The sequence below is a fragment of the Mustelus asterias genome, chromosome 8 (genome assembly GCF_964213995.1).
Source record: "Mustelus asterias chromosome 8, sMusAst1.hap1.1, whole genome shotgun sequence".
In the NCBI taxonomy this organism is placed as follows: Eukaryota; Metazoa; Chordata; class Chondrichthyes; order Carcharhiniformes; family Triakidae; genus Mustelus; species Mustelus asterias.
In genome coordinates, this window is record NC_135808.1 from 60,992,504 (window position 1) to 61,017,331 (window position 24,828).

Sequence of the window (24,828 nt, forward strand, 5' to 3'; positions counted from 1 at the left end):
GGGCTGGACAGAGATAGAGAGGAATGAGGCCAAGGAGGGATTTGTAAACAGGAATGTGCTGGAACAGGTAAATCCAGGGGTAACAAAGGCACGGATGAAAGTTTCAGCAGATGAGGTGCTGAGGCAAGGGTGAAGTTGGATAATATTTCATAGGCGAAAATAGGTAGTCTGAGTGATGCCATGGGTAGGTGATCGGAAACTCATCTCAAGGTCAGATATGACACCAAGGTTGCAAACAATCTGGGCTAGTCTTAGACCGTTGCCAAGGAAAGGGATGGAGTCGGTGGCCAGGAAATGGGAGTTCGTCATGGGGACCAAAGAAAATGGCTTTGGTCTTCCCTCAGTGGGAGAGAGAAAGTTTGGAGGGTTTTGTGAATGGGCAGTTGGAGCCACTCAGAAGGGCTCCGCCAACTTCTCTCTGCCTTTTTGAAGTTCTGCACTGTCCTTTTCACAGTTTACAATACTTTGAAGTTTTGTGACCTCCGCAAACATTGAAGTTGTCCCCTGCACACCAAGATCTGGGTCATTAATAGATATCAGGAAAAGCAAAGGTTCCAATGTTGACCCGTGGGAAACACCACTATGAAACTTCCTCCCGCCTGAAAAATACCCATTGACTGTTACTCTCTGCTAAAGGAAATGGGGATGGAGAAAGGAGAAGGGGCTTGCCATAATCTTCCAGTCTTCCCAAAATATGGGGGAAAATGTGGGGTTGGGATGTGGGGAGAATCCTGTTGAGGGTTTGGCTTGGATCTTTACAACAGTTACCTAGAGGTAAGAAGAAGTTTTGATACTCATAACTTTTTCTGGGTAACTATTGGTGTAACTCTGTCAGAAACATCCAGTTTGCAATTTGAATGACGTTTTTGGATGATTCCCACTACAGGGCAATTGTCCAGAGGAAGTTTGCACTTTTGGGCAATTGCCTTGCAAACCCTTACCTGTGAAGTTCCGAGGGGGTTTTCCAAGCTCTTCTTTGGGGTAACCCCCATCTGATGGTGGGGAGCTCAGAGGTTATAGCCCACCTGGTTATTTTTCAAACTGGAGGGTGGTCGACACTGGTATTTCCCAAGGGTCAATGCCAGGTCCACTCCTTTTACAATTATGTAAATGACTTGGATCTTTGAATAAAGAGTAGAATTTCAAAATCTACCAATGATACAAAACTTGGAGAATGACAAAGAGTGGGGATGATATGTCTCATCTGCAACTTAAGTCGCTAGTTGGCAGAATGGGCAGACAAGTGGCTAATGAAATTTAATATAGAGAAGTGTGTGGTGATAGATTCTGACAGAAGGATTAGGGAGAGGCAATACAGATAAAATAGCACAGTCCTAAAGGAACAGACAAACCTGGGGCATATAGGATTTTGTTCATAAGTTCATAAGATATAGTAGCAGAATTAGGCCATTCAGCCCATCGAGTCTGCTCTGCCATTCGATCATGGCTGATATGCTCCTCATCCCCATTTTCCTGACTTCTCCCCATAACCTTTCAATCCATTACCAAGTAAAAATCTATCCAACTCCTCCTTAAATTTATTCACTGTCCCAGCATCCATCATACCTTGGGGTAGCGAATTCCACAGATTCATAACCCTTTGGGAGAAGTAGTTTCTCCTCAACTCTGTTTTAAATTTGCTACCCCTTTTCCTGAGACTATGACCTCTCATTCTAGAATGCCCCATAAGAGGAAGAATCCGCTCCACATCTACTTTATCCAAATCTTTTATCATCTTATATACCTCAATTTGATCTCCCCTTATTCTTCTAAATTCCAGAGAGCATAGGTCTAAACCGTTCAGCCTCTCTTCATACGACAGACCCTCATCTCTGGAATCAATCTAGTGAACCTTCTCTGAACTGCCTCCAATGCCATTAGATCTTTCCTCAAATAAAGGAACCAAAACTGAGCACAATACTCCAGGTGCAGTCTCACTGATGCCTTGTATAGTTGCAATAATACTTCCTTACCTTTATATTCTATTCCTATAGCTATAAATGCCAACATTCCATTTGCTTTCTCTATTATCTGCTGTACCTGCATGCTAGTTTTCTGTGACTCATGAATGAGGACACCCAGATCCCTCTGCACCCAAGCACCCCGAAGTCTCTCCCCATTTAGATAATAGGTGCCTTCCCATTTTTCCGACCAAAATGCACGACCTCACACTTATCCACATTATACTCCATCTGCCACATTTTGGCCCACTCTCTTAACATATCTATATCCATTTGTAAGGTTCTTATTTCCTCATTGCAACTTACTGTCCCGCCTATTTTTGTGTCATCTGCAAATTTGGCGAAAGAGCGGGACATCAGTGCTGGTTACGGTGTAGAGAGTGCGGGATGTCAGTGCTGGTTACGATTACGGTGTAGAGTATGTGCAGAATGTCAGTGCTGATTACAGTGTAGAGTAAGCGGGGATGTCAGTGCTGGTTTGGGCAGGACATGCAGGGTACGTGAAGAAAATGCAGTATGTGATAATGGCTTGGGACTCCTTGCCCGCGAATGGGTGGAAGCGGAGACAATCGATGATTTCAAAAGAAAATTGGACAGGTACAGTGCGGCCCCGTTATAACGCGATGGGTCCATGAAATGTTATCGTGAAAAAAGCGGGGTCGCGCTAAATCGGGGTGGTGCTAAATTTGCCAATCATGAGCGGAAAAAAAAGGGTCCAATGGTTCATCGCGTTATATCCGAATTCGCGCTAAATCGGAGCACGTTAAATCGGGGTTCCACTGTATTTGAAGGAAATAAAGCTGCAGGACTATGAAAGATCAACTGGGGGAATGGAATCAACTAGATTGCTCTGCGGAGAGCCAGCAGTACTCGGTGGGCCAAATGGTCTGCTTCAGTGCCGTACATGACTCTGTGACTTGTCTTCCTCATCGGGATTTTGTGTGCATCAGTATTGTTTCCTCTCATGTGAAAGAAGGTATTTTTGGCTATGCCAATAGCTTAAGCCCCAAGCCTGTGTCCTGGTCCCCTTTATGTCTAATTATCTGTTTCCACCAATTTTGTGCTTATATTTTTGTTCCATTCTTGAGTTGTTTCTCTCTTTTTCCTTGTGGTTGATGGCTTGTTGGAAACTGTTGCTTGTCTCTGAGCTTGGCAGGCAGCCGGCCAAAGCTTCTGTTTAGGTTTAGGTTGCATGAACAGGAGTGGGCCACTGCTGTGTGGCATTTGAGTGCAGTAGGCCTTCCTTCGGTTCTCTGCAGCTTTCTTGGAGACCAGTTGTGTGCAATGTTCATTTCTGTGCTTTATCCACAGGAGATGCACAGCAAGTCAATGTTGAAGTCTCGCTCAGTATATCCTGATAACAAGCTTCAGGAGATTTGAAATGCAAGGGAGTAATACTCATTGATTTAGTTTGAAGTCTATTGATGAAAATGCTATTTCAGTAATAACTCTCCTGGGAATTATTGCACTCAGTCCATTATCTGTTAGTGATAATACAGCATCATGTCAAAGGGAGTTTTGGAATGATGAATACGTGGCTACACCAATCTTATTTTCGCTGCTTATTATGTACCATGACATCTTCCCATCAGGGAAAAAGAAATCTTACCATATTCCCAACTACCATCTCCATAGCCTTCCTTCCTCTCCTCCTAAATCAGGAGGGCAGCATGGTGGCACAGTGGTTAGCACTGCTGCCTCGCAGCGCCAGGGACCCGGGTTCGATTCCCGGCTTGGGTCACTGTCTGTGCAGAGTATGCACGTTTTCCCCATGTCTGTGTGGGTTTCCACCGGATGCTCCGGTTTCCTCCTGCAGTCTGAAAGCCGTGCTGGTTAGGTGCCTTGGCCATGCTAAATTCTCCCTCAGTGTACCTGAACAGGTGCCAGAGTATGGCAACTAGGGGACTTTCACAGTGACTTCATTGCGGTGTTAATGTAAACCTACTTGTGCCACTAATAAATAAACTTTAAACCTTTATCAATCCAAGCCCCTTCTATAAGCAGTGTAAGCCCCCCTCTCCATCAGATTTGTCAAATCGATTCTCTTTAAGCAAAGCCTCACATGGAGTCCAATCCAAAGCCAAGCTCCCCTCCAAGCAAGTATACCGCAAGCTTTCGTCCTCCCAGTGTTAGTCCAGACACCGCTCCAGCCCTGAGAGTAAGCACTGATATGTGTACGATAGCAGAGTGCAACATCAACGATAAACCACAACCCAAACTATTTCTGTTGTCAATGTATTTCTATTCTGTCAATCCAAACATATTCCGCCAAATGTTTTTCAATTTGAAGCATTTTATAGTAGATTTCCCTCTAAAATTTGTTTGTGCTTTTGTAGGTGAAATATTAACACAATAAGACAAAGAAAGAAATTCAGAACTATTTTTGCAATGTGGAGAAACAGCAGTCAGTTTGAACACAACAGTGAGATAACATACCTCCAGGCAATAATCCATCATACTCTTGACTTGTACCTTGTAGATGCTGGACAGGCTTTGGGGAGTTTTGGGGAGTCAGGAGGTGAATTACTCGCCGCAGAATTTACAGTCTCTGACCTGCGCTTGTTTACACAGTTGATCCAGTTAAGTTCCTGCTCAATTCTGACCTTCAGGATATAGATGGTAGGGGATTGCAATGCCAAAGGGAGGTGGTTAGATTCTCCCTTACTGGTGATTATCATTGCCTGCATTTTTGTGGCACAAATGGTATTAAGCAATTAGCTCAAGCAGGAATATTGCCCAGTTCTTGCTCCATGCAGTTACAAACAACTGCCTTATCTAAAAAATGGCAAGTGGAACTGAACAGTGTGCAATCATCAGCGAACACCCCCTTGTCTAACCCCAAAATGGAAGGAAAGTCATTGATGAAGCAACTGAAGATGGTTGGGTCATGGACACTGCGTCAGGAAACTCCTGCAACGATGTCCTGGTGCTGAAATGATTGACCTCCTAACAACCACCTTTCTTGTGCCAGTAATGACTGCAACCAGTGGAGAATTGTCCCTTATTCCCATAGACTTAAAGTTTGCTAGGGCTCCTTGATGCCACACTTAATCAAATGATGCTTTAGTGTCATGGGCCATAATTCTCACCTCACCTCCGAAATTCTGCTCCATTATCCATGTTTGCACCAAGGCTGTAATGAAAATATTTTGAAATCTGGTATGCTGATAAGAATACAAATGGATTGATTGAGGAGAAATAGATTGGCAGGATAAGTAGTTTTCATTGAATTTCTGGCTGCGGTTGATATTGTATTCTGCTGACCTAGTTATCCTGTGTAGATTGGCAGGATTCACAGTCAGCCCTTGCTGCTGAATCTTAAGATAACAGTTCCACAGATACTGCCATCCTTGCCTGACTGGGCAAGGGACACTGACTGATGCCAGGGTAGCCACTAGTACTGAGATCAAGCTTCACAGACACATACAACCTTTGTTGAATTATATTGGATTTGGTTCCAGTGGTACTGCCAATTCTCAGTAACTCACGGTAAATAGGCTACCACAGACAGTGGCAGCCCATATTATATTAAGTTGATCTTTCTCCACACCCAGCTATGACTGTAACACTGTGTTATGCATCCTCTCCTTTCCTTCTCCCTTATGTACTGTTTGAACAGTAAGCTTTGTCTGTATAGCACGCTCGAAACAATACTTTTCACTGTAAATAAATACATGTGACAATAATAAATCACATCAAACCTGTTGGGACCTGCCCAGGTTGCCATGTTGGCATTCATTCCCCCATCCCTAAACTCCTCTGATCTTCATATCTGTACATTTTCCCCAAGATCACTACAAGGTTGCCACAGAGGGAGTAACAGGTTGATTCCCCTCCCATGCCCTTTCCCTGGTTAAATGATGCTCATAGAAATCATAGAAATCATAGAAACCCTACAGTACAGAAAGAGGCCATTCGGCCCATCGAGTCTGCACCGGCCACAATCCCACCCAGGCCCTACCCCCATATCTCTACATATTTTACCCACTAATCCCTCTAACCTATGCATCTCAGGACACTAAGGGGCAATTTTAGCGTGGCCAATCAACCTAACCCGCACATCTTTGGACTGTGGGAGGAAACCGGAGCACCCGGGGAAACCCACGCAGACACGAGGAGAATGTGCAAACTCCACACAGACAGTGACCCAAGCCGGGAATTGAACCCAGGTCCCTGGAGCTGTGAAGCAGCAGTGCTAACCACTGTGCTACCGTGCCGCCCAGTGCTGAGGCCAGTTTCAGCACCCCTGCCAGCACCCAAGCTGAGATGAGCGAAGTCGGGACCTTCCTGCACTGTATGGCTCAGTCCCATACATATGCTCTGGCGAGAAAACTTCCATAGTTTTATGACCACTTGTATGATCATGTGACTTTTCTGTCCTCAACCTTCCAGGTCTACAGACCATTCTGCCGGAGCACTTACGCGAGCGGTTTGTCGAAGCCGCTCTAAGTTACATTGCCTGTAACTCGGAGGGCAGCTTCATCTGCAGGAACCATGACTGCTGGTGCCAGTGCACATCCAAATACCCAGAGTGCAATTGCCCTTACATGGACATCCAAGCCTTGGAGGACAGCCTGCTGTGGATAACAGACACCTGGACCAACTACAACAAAGAGTTTGAAGTGTCGGGTAAGCACAAACATTTCCGTCTCCTTGGGAGCTCTTGGTAGAGTTTGCATGAAGCCAAATAGAAGATAATACAGGGGAAAATAGTCCAAAGCTTGAAATGTCAGCGTTGAGGAATCAGAGACTGTCTTCATCTTCACATTATGCAGAAATGGATTGAGTTGCAATAGGGTTGTGATTGCTGTTGTCCATGAATTTCTCTACAAAACAATACAATGCCAGGTCACTTGGCTGAAACTGGAGACCACACGTTTTAGAAACTTACACAAACATTCTCCCACTCCAGAGTTAAAAGCAAATTAATGCTGGAATTTGAAGCAAAAACAGAAAATGCTGGAAAATCTCAGTAGGTCTGACAGCATCTGTGGAGAGAGAACCCACTCCATTGTTGTTGTGTGTCGTCACATTCATAGAGATTGGCCCTTGACTCGGGTGTCAGTTAGGATTATGGAGTAAGTTAAGGTGTGAATGTGCCACGAGGAAGAAAGGTACAAGTTTGTTCTGATTTCTCCTGCACCTGAGGTTAAAACATGACTGGAATGGTGTTGGGTGGCATGTATGCATCTTCTGGTGTCCAGTTCCAGAACTCAACTGGAATTGGGGGAAGCTTCGAATAAGATTAAACAAAGTGAGTTGAATTTCAAGATGGAGGAGGGAGAGCCAAGGGAAAGGTAGCATAATGTGGAAGAGCCTCGAAACAGAGCACCCACTCTACAAAGTCTATACGCCCAGCTGACTTTTCAAAATAGGTACCAATAACAACAAGTCTTCTGACTCACTGATGCCTTTGAGATGGGTCAGTTCATTCCCTCACCACACCCCAGGCTGGAATAAATGAGATGAATAGATATTATCAAGTGTGCAGCTTTGCTATACTGCAGTCAACCATGGTCAGCTAGGACAGGGATTGGCTTAGTGAGACACAGGTACATTAGTGAGGCATGTCGAGAATGTGCAATCACTTAGGATTCTGTCCGCATGGTTAATAAACATAATAAACTTCAAGAAAAAAATAATGGATCGTGAGGAATTGTTGAGATGTGATTGGTACTCCTACAGTTCCTTGGTTTGATAACTGAGGGATCCTGTGTATGCGTAGAGCTGTTTGCTTCAGTCTATGCAAATACTTCATTTTAAGATATTTTGATCTATGTACAATTACATTTAAATGCTAGACTGTAGGGGTTAACTAACTCTGCTGAACAATTGCAGCTAACTTGACTACACGTAGAGCCAGAAAGCCTGATGGGTTAGCTAAAAAATGACTGCATCCAATGAAGGATACACAATGCAGGCAAACAACAGTTTTCAGAAATAATTCTAGCAATCCAGGCCTCTTGTAGAAAAATTGTGATGTTAAAAATGTCTGATGGATTTCAGCATGTGCTCCAAAATTGCCTTGTGTTTGTAAAAAGGGCATCTCATTTTTCAGGTGGTTAACTGTAGTTGGATGAATTCCTGGAGGTTTTATTACAAGACCTCACGTTTCCAACCACAACTGGCCTCTTATCCAACCTCTAATATTTGTACAGCTAATAAATAAAAATATGTTTCATGCTGTTATGATTTTCCCTTGGCTGTTTCCCTCATGGTACTCAGGAAGATTAATTATTAATTGAAACAGACTTTGGGATAATCCTGGAGTGATGGCGACTCACCAGTGGAATCCAAGCACTTAGAAACATTTGAATCTCCACCAGCCTTTGGTTTGTTTCAGTGATAAAAATAAAATCCTGTTATATTCTTCTGTTTCAACTGTAGCAACTCTGCTGGTGATAGCATTTAACCTTTGAAAAGAATTTGCTGAGTTTGATCATAAAATGGAGCTTAACTAATGCCAGTTTGGATATAGAGATTTGAGGTGGAGTTGCACAGCTATCAGTTCCATCATTGTGTCAAGAATAATAACTCATTAAACGCAGGCTCGAAGTGATGCACCAAAATGACACAGCTCAAGCAGAAGATGCCTTACTATTTGATTTTGTAAAGAGCCTGAATGATCAGATTCCTTCCTTCAGTATAATGTTTCCAAATATGACAAGAGTAGTTTGAGTCAATGTGGTGGGACAGTAAGGATTGATTATTCTGTATTGCCGTTAATGCAAAGTGTCATTCGATTCCATTTATTATAGAGATGAGGTTTTCATTGCTAAAGATTTATGATTATTATTAAAGACTATCTCAAATATGACATTAAATTCCTCTTATATAGAAATGTTTTTGAAGTTTAATAAATGCCTCTAGTACTTGCTGGTAATGTGAGGTGTCCTGAGATAGGCCGCATGGGAATTGGACATGCCTCCAAAGCAGGGCTTGTTTCGCAGCACATGATTAACATAATGGGGGCCTTTACTCTTCAAAATAAAGGTTGAGAGGTAACCAAATAGAGGTCTTTAAAATGAAGAAAGGTTTTGATAGAGCAGATGCAGAGAGAATATTTCTTGGAGGTAAGAAGAGTCATGTTCAACTCGATACGTTAATTCTGTTTCTCTTTCCACAGATGCAGTTGGACCTGCTGGGTATTTCCACTGTTTTTTAATTTACCTCCAGCCTCTCCTGTATTTTGCTTTTATTTTGCCATTTGAAGTCAGCCTGCATATTTTTAAAGGAGAGAGGCACTCTGGCTGGAGTAGGTGCCAGGACAGGTGGCAGAAGAGAGCTGTGGGGCAAGAAACATGCTGAATTATAGCATAGCAGGGCAGAGAGCATGCTCAAGGTTCCTGCATTGGATGCTTTGGTAGAGAGGAGGAGAGAAGTCCTCCATCCACAAGGTGCCAGGAAATCCTCTTGACAGACTCTGAGAAGGCCGTGGAAGCTGGTGTCTCTGATGGTACTTGATGGGGCCGATGAGAGCGGGAAATGTGGCGGACAGGGGGACTTAATTAGGCAGGAACTCTCAGTTTTCCGATGTTGAATTTGTGAAGTAAAGTGGCCAGCGTGATAGAGTGGAGGTGCCTTTATCAGCTGGCGAGGACTTATTTACCATTCACTTGCATATCATAAATTCTCATTAATTGGGAAACACACTAAATTAAGTCAGTAGCGCAGAGGAAATTCGTATCTCCTGTCTGCCAACATCTTCGAGATGATGTTGTTCAGCCTTTGAATTTGAGGTGACGTTTGTCTTTGTCTAACTCTGCAGCAGTCAGGGCGAGGATGTAGAGTTTGAAGCAGAACAGTTCCAGCTTTAGAATCACAATGTTAGTGTCCATGGCTCCTGGAGATCAGGTTGACATGGGAGGAGGCCACTGTGAGTTGTTGGTGTTGTCCAAGGAGGGATCATGCATATCGATTTGTCAACTGCAGCTTTTCTAGGAATGAAAGCCGTGTCCTCAGGCCTGTTCATATCATTGCCAGCCTTCTCCACACAGTTCACTTTGTGGATCTGCAATCACTCTCATTTACCCAATCTCTTTGCAACCTCAGGCAGTGGAGGAGCTGATTCATCAGATGAGGGCCTTTGGAGCAGAACAACATAGGCCACAAGGCCAACAGCCAGCACCAGCTGAGAGGGAGGGAAGTCAGGATGAAGGCAACCAGGGCCATCCCCATCATTGCTGCCATGACCAGTCCAGTGGAGCATTTCTGTAGGCACCACAGAGAGTGTACGGATTGTTGTCATCGGCTGTTCCTTGCACCATGTGGCATTTCAAAAGGAGCAAGACTTGTTAATCAAGGATATTGAGGAGCTGCTGACCTTCTCAGATGAGGATGACAGGGAGGAATACAAGGAAGAGGACAGAGTTCTCACGGGAAATCTCTTCAACGCCAGGACCATGTAGAGATGTGCCAGGTCTGTCGGGGTCAACCTCATCGCTTTGACCAAGAGTGACACACATACGTGACCATCATTTCCTTGTCTGCAAACCTTTACCTGCTCTGAGCTCCATCTGGAGCTACCTTTTGGGCAAGGAAATGGCAGATGGAGTTCAATCCTGATAAATGCGAAGTGATGCATTTTGGTGGGAATAATGTAGGGAGGAGCTACACGATAAATGGAAGAACCATAAAGGGTGTAGAGACGCAGAGGGACCTGGGTGTGCAAGTCCACAGATCTTTGAAGGTGACGTCACAGGTGGAGAAGGTGGTGAAGAAGGCATATGGCATGCTTGCCTTTATAGGACGGGGCATAGAGTATAAGAGTTGGGGTCTGATGTTGCAGATGGATAGAACGTTGGTTCGGCCGCATTTGGAATACTGCATCCAGTTCTGGTCGCCACACTACCAGAAGGACGTGGAGGCTTTGGAGAGAGTACAGAGGAGGTTTACCAGGATGTTGCCTGGTATGGAGGGGCTTGATTATGAGGAGAGATTGGGGAAACTGGGGTTGTTCTCCTTGGAAAGACGGAGGATGAGGGGAGACTTAATAGAGGTGTATAAAATTATGAAAGGCATAGATAGGGTGAACGGTGGGAAGCTTTTCCCCGGGTCGGTGGTGACGTTCACGAGGGGTCATAGGTTCAAGGTGAAGGGGGGGAGGTTTAACACAGATATCAGAAGGACATATTTTACACAGAGGGTCGTGGGGGCCTGGAATGTGTTGCCGGGCAAGGTGGTGGAGGCGGACACACTGGGAACGTTTAAGACTTATCTAGACAGCTATATGAACGGAGTGGGAATGGAGGGATACAAAAGAGTGGTCTAGTTTGGACCAGGGAGCGGCGCGGGCTAATTGTTCCTTGTTTCTCGTTTCAAGGCTTCATTCTATGATCATCTTGCTGGTGCCAGTACAGAGCGAGACTGCGGATAGTTGGGAACCTGTCTCGGGGGCAGGGAATTCATATGGTGTTCGTGGAAGTGGAAATGAATAGGGTTGGGAAGCATTTTCCGATCAGGTCCAGTGTGATCTCCTGGACTCGTTTCGATTGCCTCAGGGGGTCGGAGAGGAATTTCCCAGATTTTTTTTCCCCATATTGGCCCTGGGGTTTTCACTATGGGTTTTTGCCTCTCCCTGGAGATCACATGGTCTGGAATGGGGGGGTGGGGGTGAGTTAATAGGTTGTGATGAACAAAGCATCGTAGCTGTGAGGGACAGCTCGGTGGATAGGATATTGGTATGTAGATAGGCTGGAAAATTGGGCGGGGATCCAGGATTCAATCCTGGACTGGGGAGCGGCGCGGGCTTGGAGGGCCGAAGGGCCTGTTCCTGTGCTGTATTGTTCTTTGTTCTTTGTACCTCACTACCCATATTCTATAATCCCTTAGAAGGCTGTTCTCACAAGGGTTGAAAAAAGATGAATGCTCCAAGGATACTGGCTTTGCAGTAACACTCAAGTCAATGTAGCTATCAAGAATCATCTCTCTGTTCCTTGCCCTCAATGCCAAGGCCATGATTGCCCAAGCGGCAAATCACTTCTCACGCTCGACAATGACCTCAGCCAATCTACTTGCCACATCATTTATGGGAAGGTTAGCTGATGCATGTACATACCTATAGAATACAAATCATAACACACTCATTACCATCCGATAGAGACTGACCTCTGACACATTGCCACATTGTTTCCTACATGGGTGAGATGTCCCTCAATCCCTTCATTCAGCAACAGCTGCCAAACATGAACCATGTCAGTGTGAACAAGGATGTCCTAAAAGCCCCACACGATGCACCCAATAATCAAGTGAACAAAATCTACTGAGATATCTCTGTACATGTCCACACTAACAGTGTAACCACAACTGTGTTAGCATTGTGCCCTCAATACACAATTTTTCTTTCACAACTATTACACCTTGATGCAGCACCATCAGCAGCTGAGGAGGGAGGTTGCTGAGAGCGTTCACCCATTGTGAGACTGTACATGAGACAGCCCACCACTTGCACTTAAGATTTGCATTGTGATTGTGTACATTGTGGCTTCCGACATGTAAACGGAAGTGGCGTGCACTTCCTGTCCTGCCACCGGGAGCTGCATTCTCCTTATTAAATTCCAACCCAGGAATCTAACTCAGAGGACCTAGATCCAGTGCCACAAGAAGTTCAATGACCTCACACAAATGGTCAAGGTTAGCAAACACATCTTGGAATACCAAATCCCTCGACACCACTAACTTCACATATTGCTGAAAGCACCACTCCCCAATAATCTTTACCAATCACAACCCCTACCTAACATTCAGAGCTTCACTTCAAAATCAGACACTTAAACAGCCTCCATCTTCACACCCATATCTCACAGCTTACACAAATTGCCAGCTATTCAACCATGACAGTCACATCGCCTAACCATTTTGCAACACACACACTGACCACCTTCTTTCTTGCAGGACAAAATGGCACATGACTAGAGGCAACCATACCGAGCTGATAAGGACAAGACCACTGCATAGCCTTACCTCCATGAAGGAGATGGTGCCCCCCCATCATTGGCCATGATTGCAGCCAGTGGGTGGGGTTGAAAACCCTGTCCACTTCTCTTCCCACATTCTGCTCACCATCCCTGCCCCCAAGGTGTACAAGCTGCAGATGGTGTAAACATGTACTATTGTTTCCTCACCCCACCGCCCCCAGCCACCTTCTTTTCTTCATCATAACACTATCTTTTGGCCTTTCTTCTTTCAGAGATCCAAGAATTACAACCTGGCCAGGCTCTGGTCACTGGTGAAATATAAAGAGAAAGAGAAGCAGGAAGAGAGTGATGAGGAAGAAAGGTTGTCACATGCTCTCTCTCTCTCACTCACAGCCACCATCAGATAGTGACATTGCGCATATTTTGGAGGATAGTTTAGAGATGCGATCCGTACGTAATGAGACAGTGGGCCTGAGTGGTCTGCAGCCAGGGCAAGGAACAGGGGAAAATGGGGGCCAACTTCTATGAGGGAGAAGTCACGTAAAAAACACCAACTCTGCCCTGCTTTTTGTGGACAGGCCAAACCTGGGCAGTTTTCCACATTGCTGGGGAGATGCCAGTGTTGTCACTGTACTGCAACAGCTTGGCTAAGGGCATGGCTAGCTCTGGAGCATAAGCCCTCAGTACCACAGCTAGGATGTTGACAGGGCTCGCAACCTTTGCAATATCCAGTGCCTTCAGCCATTTCTTATATCACATGGAGTGAATAAAATTGACTGCAGAATGGCATCTGTGATGCTGCGGAGCACAGGCTGTTGCTTGACTAATCTGTGGAACAGCTTCAGCATAAAGCTCCAGGTTTCTGTGAAGACGATTTTGCAAGGTCAGCCGCGCATTGTGTGCCTTTGTCATTTCCAATACATTGATTCATGCTGGGTGGTTTGTTCAGTTCTGTCCTTATTCAACTTTTCAGTGATTTGACACAACCGAACGGTTTGCTTGGGTAACTCAGAGGATTGTTAAGAAACTATAACATTTCTATGGGTCAGGAGTCTATGTGGACCAGACAAGGGCATCAGATGCCCTTTCCTAAAGGACTTTACTGAATCAGATTAGATTTTAAAAAAATGTTCGTTTTATGTTCATCGTGACTGAATCCTGGATTTATTAATTAATTGAATTTAAATTTGACATGGTGCAATTTGAGCTCATGTCACTGGAGTGTTAGTCATGATCTCTGGATTACTAGCCCAGCTCTATGCTGTTATTCTGTATCCATCTAGTTTGGAACACAGAGTCTCAGGGATCTCTCTTACGCAACAGCGGACGGCAAACTGGAAATGTTGCAAACGTACTCCATCCCGGGCAGAGCTAGTTCATTGCCATGGACATCCTTACACCCATTGTTAATGCTGACCTCGCCCTGCTCTGAGGCTGCAGCAGGTAACAGATTTCAATGACAACCTCCTTGGCAAAAAAAAAGGAGGAATCTGAAATGCTGTTTCTGACCAAGGTTCAGGTTAGAGAATTGCCCCTGACTACCCTGCACAAATATACACTTCCACAGAGAGCCATTCTCCCTCACCAGCCCTCTCTCCTCCACTCCCCTCCTCCCTCTTCCAGCATCTCATCGTGTTTTGGGTCACCTCCGCTCATTCTCCCTGTTGTGCTGTCTTCTAAGGGGTCATATGTAAGAGCATGTTGTTCATGCAGAATTCTTGAAGTCAAGGCATATTTCACGCCAAACAGAACACTTATACAATTAAAGCAGCAGCCAGTAAAAATCAATCCGCTATCAACCTGCAGGCAGTCAGTGATCTCTTTAAACAGCATTGCTGATGGCCCTTCTGGCTGCTCAATGTGTGTTCAGCTGCATGAGGTTAAAAGAGGGTGTTAGCTGGTGTGTTTAGCTCCAGTATGTTAACGCTGACATAAAGTCATAGAGGTTTATAGCATGGAAACAGGCCCTTTGGCCCAACTTGTCCATGCCGCCCTTTTTTTTAAACCCCGAAGCTAGTCCCAATTGCCCGCATTTGGCCCATATCCCTCTATACACATCTTACGCATGTAACTGTCCAAACACTTTTTAAAAGACTAAATTGTACCCGCATCTACTACTACTTCTGGCAGCTTGTTCCAGACACTCACCACCCTTCTGTGTGAAAAAATTGCCCCTCTGGACACTTTTGTATATCTCCCCTCTCACCTTAAACCTTGCCCTCCGGTTTTAGACTCCCCTACCTTTGGGAAAAGATATTGACTATCTAGCTGATCTATGCCCCTCATTATTTTATAGACCTCTATAAGATCACCCCTCAACCTTCTATGCTCCAAAGGAAAAAGTCCCAGTCTGTCCAGTCTCTCCTGATAACTCAAACCATCAAGTCCCAGTAGCATCCTAGTAAATCTTTCCTTCATTCTTTCTAGTTTAATAATATCCTTTCTATAATAGGGTGACCAGAACTGTATACAGTATTCCAAGTGTGGCCTTACCAATGTCTTGTAAAACTTTAGCAAAACATCCCAACTCCTGTATTCAATGTTCTGACCAATGAAATCAAGCCTGCTGAATGCCTTCTTCACCACTCTGTCCACCTGTGACTACACTTCCAAGGAGCTATGAACATGTACCCCTAGATCTCTTTGTTCTGTAACTCTCCCCAATGCCCTACCATTAACTGAGTAAGGCCTGCCTTGGTTCAATCTACCTAAATGCATCACCTTGCATTTATCTAAACTAAACTCCATCTGCCATTCGTCAGCCCACTGGCCCAAGTGATCAAGATCCCATTGCAATCCGAGATAACTTTCTTCACTGTCCGCTATGCCACCAATCTTGGTGTCATCTACAAACTTACTAACCATGCCTCCTATATTCTCATCCAAATCATTAATATAAATGACAAATAACAGTGGACCCAGCACTGATCCCTGAGGCACACCGCTGGTCACAGGTCTCCAGTTTGAAAAACAACCCTATACAACCACCCTCTAGCTTCTGTTATCAAGCCAATTTTGTATCCATTTAGCTACCTCACCCTGGATCCCGTGAGATTTAACCTTATGCAACAACCTACCATGCAGTACCTTGTCAAAGGCCTTGCTAAAGTCCATGTAGACAACATCAACTGCACTGCCCTCATCTACCTTCTTGGTTGCCCCTTCAAAAAACTCAATCAAATTTGTGAGACTTGATTTTCCACTCACAAAGCCATGCTGACTCTCCCTAATCAGTCCTTGCATCTCTAACTGCCTGTAGATTCTGTCTCTCAAAATACCTTCCAACAACTTACCCACCACAGATGTGAGGCTCACTGGCCTGTGGTTCCCAGGCTTTTTCCTGCAATCCTTTTTAAACAAAGGCACAACATTTGCCACCCTTCAATCTTCAGGCACATCACCTGTGACTATAATTGATTCAAATATCTCTGCTAGGGGACCCACAATTTCCTCCCTACCCTTCCACAGTGTCCTTGGCTATGCTGACATAACCTCAGCTTTACACTCAGATTGACCTCACAATCTCTCAACACTGCATACTTCTGACAGATGATCATGGCTCATGCGCAAACACCCTCACCAAATTAGCGTCTGGCACGGCTTGACCAGGTATCCGTGCATGTACTGTGAATGTTATTTTAGAGGCCAAACAACACTCATAGCACTGAGATGTCGGGCACTAAAGAGCCGCATTTGGTAGCCATGATTTATATTGTACATTATGCCTAGCGATCCTTTCCAAAAGTTATGTTATTGTAAAATCATCAGCAAATTTGATGGAATTCCCATCACATCTATAAACCACCTACAGAATAATCATGGGGAGAATGTGTGCTTTAAAACGTGTTGCTTACCATTGCTGGGAAGGTGACAATCTCAGCCTCAAGCTGAGTAATTTTGTTAATTACACCTTCCTTTATTTCTTTGACATTCACAGTGGGCCAATTTGATTCCTTGACAAAAAAACAGAAGCAGATTATACTTAAACCAGTTACAACTTACAGGCTTTTATAACCAGATGCAGCATTACTTCTTAAATTGCCTTAATGAATGCATTTTCTCTTCCATTTGCATCATTTTAGCTGTAGTCTTCACCCTATGGATGGATGTTACATTGTTATGCCTATCGGTTCAATCAGGATATGTGGACATTCACGTGGGACAGTATTTCTAAAGACTGTAGTACATTGGTGGACCTCTGCTTTGTTCCTCAATTCCATGGACTCCACACTCTCATACTTCCCCATCAAACAAATTGCCAATCATTTGCATATACAGCAGCAATGCCATGTAGCACTCTTTCCACTCTCTGCTCTTCAATTGCATGAGAGTTCTCCTTTTGAGTGTAAGAGCAATGGAGATTGATGGTCCTTAGAAACTGATACCTGCTGCATATTCTTTGACTTGATTTATTATTGTCACATGTATTGTCACAAGTATTATTTCTTGCGTGCTATACAAAGCATACCGTTCATAGAGAAGGAAAGGAGAGGGTGCAGAATGTAGTATTACAGTCATAGCTAGGATGTAGAGAAAGATCAACTTAATGTCGGTCCATTCAAAGGTCTGATGGCATCAGGGAAGAAGCTGTTCTTAAGTCAGTTGGTACGAGTCCTCAGACTTTTGTATGTTTTTCCCAACGGAAGAAGGTGGAAGAGAGCATGTTTGGGGTGCGTGGGCTCCTTTATTATTTTGGCTGCTTTTCCGAGGCAGTGGGATGTGTAGGCAGTGTCAATGGGTGGGAGGCTGGTTTGACTGATGGACCAGGCTTCCTTCATGACCCTTTATAGTTTCTTATGGTCTTGGGCAGAGCAGGAGTCATACCAAGCTGTGATACAACCAGAAAGAATGCTTTCTATGATGCATCTATAAAAGTTGGTGAGAGTCATAGCAGACATGCCAAATTTCCTTAGTCTTCTGAGAAAGTAGAGGCGTTGGTGGGTTTTCTTCATTATAGTGTCGGCATGGGGAGACCAGGACAGGTTGTTGGTGATCTGGACACCTAAAAACTTGAAGCTGTCAACCATTTCTAATTCATCCCCATTGATGTAGACAGGAGCACATCATCCACTATGTTTCCTGAAGTCAAAGACTATCTCCTTCGTTTTGTTGACATTAAGGGAGAGATATTCTCTTGCAATAATGGAAAATAAATAAAAAATCTACATTGATGTTGTGCTGTTCACATCCTTGGAATGTATCAAAGCAATTTCAGTTTTTAAATTATACAGACCTTGCTGCTGTTGCATTTGCCATTCACCTGCTACATCCATACAAACAATTATCTAAGGGTGCAGCTAAGTTTTGTATACGTTTTAAACAATCAAACTAATGTCAATCTATAACCCTTGTCCTAAAATCATTGATCTATATATCCCCGGGTATTAAATTATCAGTCTGTATATTGTAACATTTAAAACACAGGATTTCCCAATGCTTGTTACCTTGATTCCTGCCTAATAATAAAGGCCATCTCCCTCCTCACCAGCATCTCCTTCCACTTCCAGATGACTCCTTCCTCTCTAGCTGCACCCCTCCTTTTACAACAGTTTCTCTATTCTCCCAGCCATTACCCTTCTCCTCTAGCATCTCTCCCCTTCCTCAGCCATCTCCCATCGCTGTCTCTCTCTCTCTCCACTTTCAAGACACCTACCCCCTCCCAACATCTCCTTCCATTTCTATCCTCCCCCAGCCATCTCCCTCCCATTCCTCTGCCATCTATTGCCCCCCCGCCCCCCAGCTCCACCAACCACGGTCCTGTTATATATTTAAGTTGTTACATGATTGCTTTAAGAGCCAGTCACATGATTCCATGGTGATGTCATTGGGGTGTTCCACTGGCTCTTATTTAGTTTCATAGAATCATAGAAACCCTACAGTGCAGAAAGAGGCCATTTGGCCCATCGAGTCTGCACCGACCACAATCCCACCCAGGCCCTACCCCATATCCCTACACATTTACCCGCTAATCCCTCTAACCTATGCATCTCAGGACACTAAGGGGCAATTTTAGCATGGCCAATCAACCTAACCCGCACATCTTTGGACTGTGGGAGGAAACTGGAGCACCCGGAGGAAACCCACGCAGACACGAGGAGAATGTGCAAACTCCACACAGACAGTCACCCAAGCCGGGAATCGAACCCAGGTCCCTGGAGTTGTGAAGCAGCAGTGCTAACCACTGTTTCGTACTGTTCATTTCGTACTTTACCGGCAACAGCTCCTAGAATAAATCTGTTGCTGTTAGTTTGAATCTACGTGTGCAAATCACATTGTTTTTCTTTTTGTATAAAACCCACAACCCTTAACATCGGACATTACAACACCCCAAACCATTTCCCTCCCCTCGCAGAACTCTCTCTCCTTTATGTACTTGCACTGAGCCATCTCCTTTGCCCTAATCATTTCCCTCACATTGCCACGATTCCCAGCTGAAAGCTGCTATTCCTTGTCATGGGTCTGACTGCTAAATGTGGCAGGTGGGAATTCCTATTCCAGCAAGAATTCCAAAATCATGGCATGTACCAGCTGTGCTCTTTTCCATAACTGGTAGGATTCTTGGAGGAGCAGTGTGGAGGGGAGGGGGGTGCGGGGTGGGGGTTGGATTCTGCCGTTTGCTGTCAGTGAATGTTGCGGTGTGAATTGGCTCCCAGGGTGCGACCACTTTGCATTCTCACAGTCCCAAAAGTCCTCTTAACTGAGCATAATTGGCAGGCGCGTTTTTTTTTTCATTTCAGGATTGTAGTGTCCCATCCTTTGGTGAACAGTTTCTTTATTTCAACTCTCCAAAATTTCCCGCATGTTTGGAAATATTATTGACACCTGTATATTTATTCACAGAGTACGTGTTCTTTCACAGAGTGGACACTCTCTTCTTTGATTCTTTCTCTGCTTGTAATCCGTGTTTTATTTGAACCTTCACACAGACGAGTTCAAGATTTTTCTGAAGAAGCTGCCGACTGAGTATTTCCTGAACGCTTCGACAATCCTGCAGCTGTGGACGATGGACTTCAGTCTCCAGCACCGCTACGAGCAGCTGGAGGCCAGCCTGAAGGTGCTCTTCAACAAGGCGCAAAAGACCGTCCGCAAACTCTTCAGCCTAAGTAAGCGCTGCCAGAAACAACCGAAATTCGTCCTCCCCAGAGAAAGGTACAGGATATTCACACACAACAACATGAAGTAATTAAAAATATTCTTCTCTCCACTCATTACTGAGACCTCAGAGAAAAGGTCCAGTATGGTGTATGATTGCTGTAATACATGGAAAGGTCATTGGCAATGTATGGTTGACAATAAGGAAAAGATGTAAGATATTGCACGATGTAATGGAGGTTCAAAGGCATTCATTGCCTTTCATCGGATTTTTTTTAATTTGTTCATGGGATGTGGGCATCACTGGGTAGGACAACATTTCTTGCCCAACCCTAATTGCCCTTGTACAGAGGACATTCAATAGTCAGCTGCATTGCTGTGATGTGGAGAAGCCAGCGTTGGACTGGGGTGGGCACAGTGAGAAGTCTCATAACACCAGGTTAAAGTCCAACAGGTTTATTTGAAATCACGAGCTTTTGGAGCGCTCTTCCTTCATCAGGTGAGTGATGAAGGAGCAGCGCTCCGAAAGCTAGTGATTCCAAATAAACCTGTTGGACTTTAACCTGGTGTTGTGAGACTTCTTACATTCTGTGGGTCTGGAGTCACATGTAGGCCAGAGCAGGCAAGGAGAGCAGATTTCCTTAGTGAGCCAGATGGGGTTTTCCAATAAGCGACAATGGTTTTGTGATCATATTTTAAAATTACAGATTTCTACTGAATTCAAATGTCACCTTCTACCATGGTGGGGCTCGAACCTCGGTCCCCAGAGCTTTACATGAGTTTCTAGATTACTGTCCAGTGACAATTCTGTTCTATGTTCTGAAAATATCTTGGTTTCAGATAAAGCTCGGCACAACATCGTGGGCCGAAGGGCCTGTTCTGTGCTGTACTGTTCTAATACCATTACTCCAACACTTCCCTTAAACGTACAGTGATAGCTTTCATTGACAACAGTTTCAAATATATAATAATAACTATCATTAACAATGGTTAGACATTAGCTTGAGACACTTGGGATAAAATGCATTACTAAAAATATTACTATGTCACAGGTTTCAAGGTTGAGAGGATGGGCTTGCTAAGCCTTGTCAAATGCTGAAGTCCCTAATCTAACTGAGCTCCATATAACTTTTCCTTCACTCAGAATATATGGGAATCTGTGCATTTCAGAGTATTCAGTAAAAATTGTCCCACTTTTTCTGTGTCTGTGTGGTAACATGTTATTGGCAGGACAGGATCGTGGGGTTGAATAGCCTGCTCCTGTTTCTATACCCACATGCTATCAGCTAAAGTTCTCTGACTGGAACTCCTTTCAATTTAAACTGTTATTCTCACAAAATGTATTTAACAGGCAAAAGCTAAATGTAGGAATACGGGGTTTGACTGAGGGCAAGGATCGATCTGATTCCTGGGGGGGAGAATTTTCCTATCCCTCCCGCTACTGAAAACGTAGTGGCGGGGGGTGGACCATGCAAAGGTCTGTTGATCTCGGGCAGGATTTTCCGGTTTCGGGGTGAACGTGTCTAGAAAATCTCACCCCTGGTCTGTATGTTCAGTTTGACTATAAATAGTGTAATTATAGAACTATAGTGAAAGCAAAATACTACAGTTGCTGGAATCTGAAACAAAAACAGAAAACGTTGGAAAATCTCAGCAGGTCTGACACTATCTGTGGAGAGAGAATAGAGCTAACCTGAAGGGCCATCCAGACTCAAAACTTTAGCTCTATCCTTTCTCCACAGATACTGTCAGACCTGCTGAGGTTTTCCAGCATTTTGTGTAATTACAGAACAGGTGAAGATAAGATCTCTGTGGGGGAACTGTAAACTGCTGCCTCTCAGCGCCAGGGACCCGGGTTCAATTCCCAGCTTGGGTCACTGTCCGTGCGGAGTCTGCACATTCTCCCCGTGTCTGCGTGGGTTTCCTCCGGGTGCTTCGGTTTCCTCCCACACTACAAAGATGTTAGGGTTAGGTGGATTGGCCATGATAAATTGCCCCTTAGTGTCAGGGAGATTAGCAGGGTAAATATGTGGGGTTACGGGGATAGGGCCTGGGTGGGATTGTGGTCATTGCGGACTCGATGGGCCGAAAGGCCTCCTTCTGCACTGGGTAGGGATTCTATGAAACCAAAATAACCAAATTTACCAAATGACTGCACTCCTGTCCCAACTAATGAACAAACTTTACCAACAAGGTTTCACTTTCTATAATTTCTACTTCAACATAAATCAAGCAAATGATACTTCAAACATAAAGGTAAATTTCACTTTAAATATCTGATCTAACAAATACATGCTGGTGCTTGTGATTTTGTAAGATGTTACGCCCCAAACAATTATAACATCATATGCAAACACAGTCTTTCCAACTCAATCTATTTTGCCCTTGAATCGCATTCACCTGCAGGTGTACTTGAGTCACATCATTCTTGATGGTGTAGCCTCCCAGAGTCCCTTTTCAACTGACCAATCAAACTGGTTCACAGTCTGGTCCTCTGATACAAACTCCCAGCTCTTTTACATACCTGAGTTATTCAAACCACTTTTTTAGGATTCAGTCCCTTTTCATTAGCTCCCGCCTCCAAGATCTTCTGCAATTCTATTTTTCTTCTTGCTGCCAAACAGAAAACTAACCTTCTTGTAGAGCTTTGCTGGCTTCTCTTCACATGAATTCTTTATTCATCTTCCTGACTCTGTCCCCTTTTTGTGTCTGCATCTGTGTGCTGAGGATCTATTTCCTTCAGCTCTTCCGCTTGTAGCTCTCCGTTGTGTCTGCCGACACGGCCTCTGTCGTAACTTCTTTCCTGTTGGTACTGCTTCCAGGTCAGGGGTCGCCAGGTTACATGGACTGCTATTTAGTATCATCCCAGAAAATTACAACTGACCCATTTACAATTGAAGCAAATGCTTAAACGTTTTTTTCTTAAAAACATTGGAAAGTAAGCCAGTGTTCTATGGAAATACTCCCTCCTTTGTCATTAGTGAGTAATATCGCAAGTATATTCCCTGTATTCCATTTTAATTTATTACCAGCTGTATTGTTATAATTATAATCTGCCGAATTACTTAGTGGTAGATTAAAAATAAGTTTCCTGTAGAAACTCTGCTGACTGATGAATATTCCATTCTGTTTCTACTGATTCCTGATGCCACCCCTTCCTTCCTATTATTTGTGATGGACTACCACATGCACTCTACATTTCACAGCTGGAAGTGGAAAAGTTGCTTTGATCCATCCAATACTGCATTTTGCTGTGAGCAAGAACATCTAACCTACCCGCTGCTCAATATTTCCAATTGTCTCAATAGATACCATCTCCTGAAAATAGACAGCTGGAATTTATGGCTAGGGATTTCATTCAGGAATGAAAGAAAAGTAAAAAAATTACCTCATCAATGGACTTGGAAAGTTTGTGAATGACAGTAAGAAATTTCCCTTCACCTTTGCTGAAAAGTCCCCATAAAACTGTGAACCTGTCTGAGGAACATGTGAGAAGCGACTGTAACAATGCTTTTAGGGTATAAGGATGTACTAAAAGGATTGGGTTCACCTAGCATTCATAGAATCATAGAAACCCTACAGTGCAGAAAGAGGCCATTTGGCCCATCGGGTCTGCACCGACCACAATCCCACCCAGGGTCTACCCCCATATCCCTACCTATTTACCCGCTAATCCCTCTAACCTACACATCTCAGGACACTAAGGGGCAATTTTAGCATAGTCAATCAACCTAACCCACACATCTTTGGACTGTGGGAGGAAACCGGAGCACCCGGAGGAAACCCACGCAGACACGAGGAGAACGTGCAAACTCCACACAGACAGTGACCCAAGCTGGGAATTGAACCCAGGTCCCTGGAGCTATGAAGCAGCAGTGCTAACCACTGTGCTACCATGCCGCATTGTGTGAGGGATGTATCTGTATCATTTTATCCTTGAAATATTGAGGTAAATTGAGAGCCAAGTGAATAATGATGACATAGTTTGTTTATTATTGTCACAAGTAGGCTTACATTAACAATGCAATGAAGTTACTGTGAAAATTTCCTAGCCGCCACACTCCGGCGCCTGTTGAATTACACTGAGGGAGAATTTAGCATGGCCAATGCACCTAACCAGCACGTGTTTTGGACAGTGGGAGGAAACTGGAGCACCCAGAGGAAACCCACGCAGACATGGGGAGAACGTGCAAACTCCACACATACAATTACCCAAGGCCGGAATTGAACCCAGGTCCCTGGCGCTGTAAGGCAGCAGTGCTAACTATAATAAATGTATGTAAAAATTGTGGAGCATAATTCAACGATTCAAATTTTAAAAAAGCACAAGGCCCGTCTGATACTTCAGCATACGCTGTTCAGTAACTCAAAAAAACAGCTGACGTAACCCAGCAACCAGGTAATGATGACCCCAGTCTAATTCCCCACTCAACTCTGCCTCTAGTCTGACACCAATCCAGTTCCACATTCTACACGAGATTCCTTCATATCTTTGTTTCATTCAGAACCTTTGGTGCAGAATTCAATCAAAGGGATTTTCAAGACCTAATTCATTTCTGGCATCATCTGAAGTATTAAGATTCATCAAAGTGGAGCTTTCATCTGTCTCACTGCCTGCCAGCATTTAGTTACTAAGCTATCACACTGCGTTTGTTGGATTTGTTTTGTGATTTTTGAGGTCAAGCGAAGAGCCCTGTACTTTTGTCCCTTATGTAGTCACAAGTGCTTATAGCTGATCGCTTCAACCCAGCAGAACCTTCTACAACTGAACAAACCTTTCATCCTTGCTAGTGCCTTCCATAAGTTTCCTTCAGTGTCTGGCCCAGGCAACACTAAAGTTCATCTTAATTTATCAAGTG

General features: G+C 44.2%; 1 protein-coding gene across 1 annotated transcript in view; it reads left to right on the forward strand.

Annotated features, from left to right (window-relative positions):
* Positions 1-24,828, forward strand: part of brinp2 (bone morphogenetic protein/retinoic acid inducible neural-specific 2) — a 168,967-nt gene that overhangs the window by 117,783 nt on the left and 26,356 nt on the right. Inside the window, exons 5-6 of the mRNA XM_078219319.1 lie at positions 6,354-6,590; positions 19,804-20,026. Of these exons, the coding sequence (XP_078075445.1) occupies positions 6,354-6,590; positions 19,804-20,026 (460 nt within the window). The remainder of the gene's footprint in view (positions 1-6,353; positions 6,591-19,803; positions 20,027-24,828) is intronic.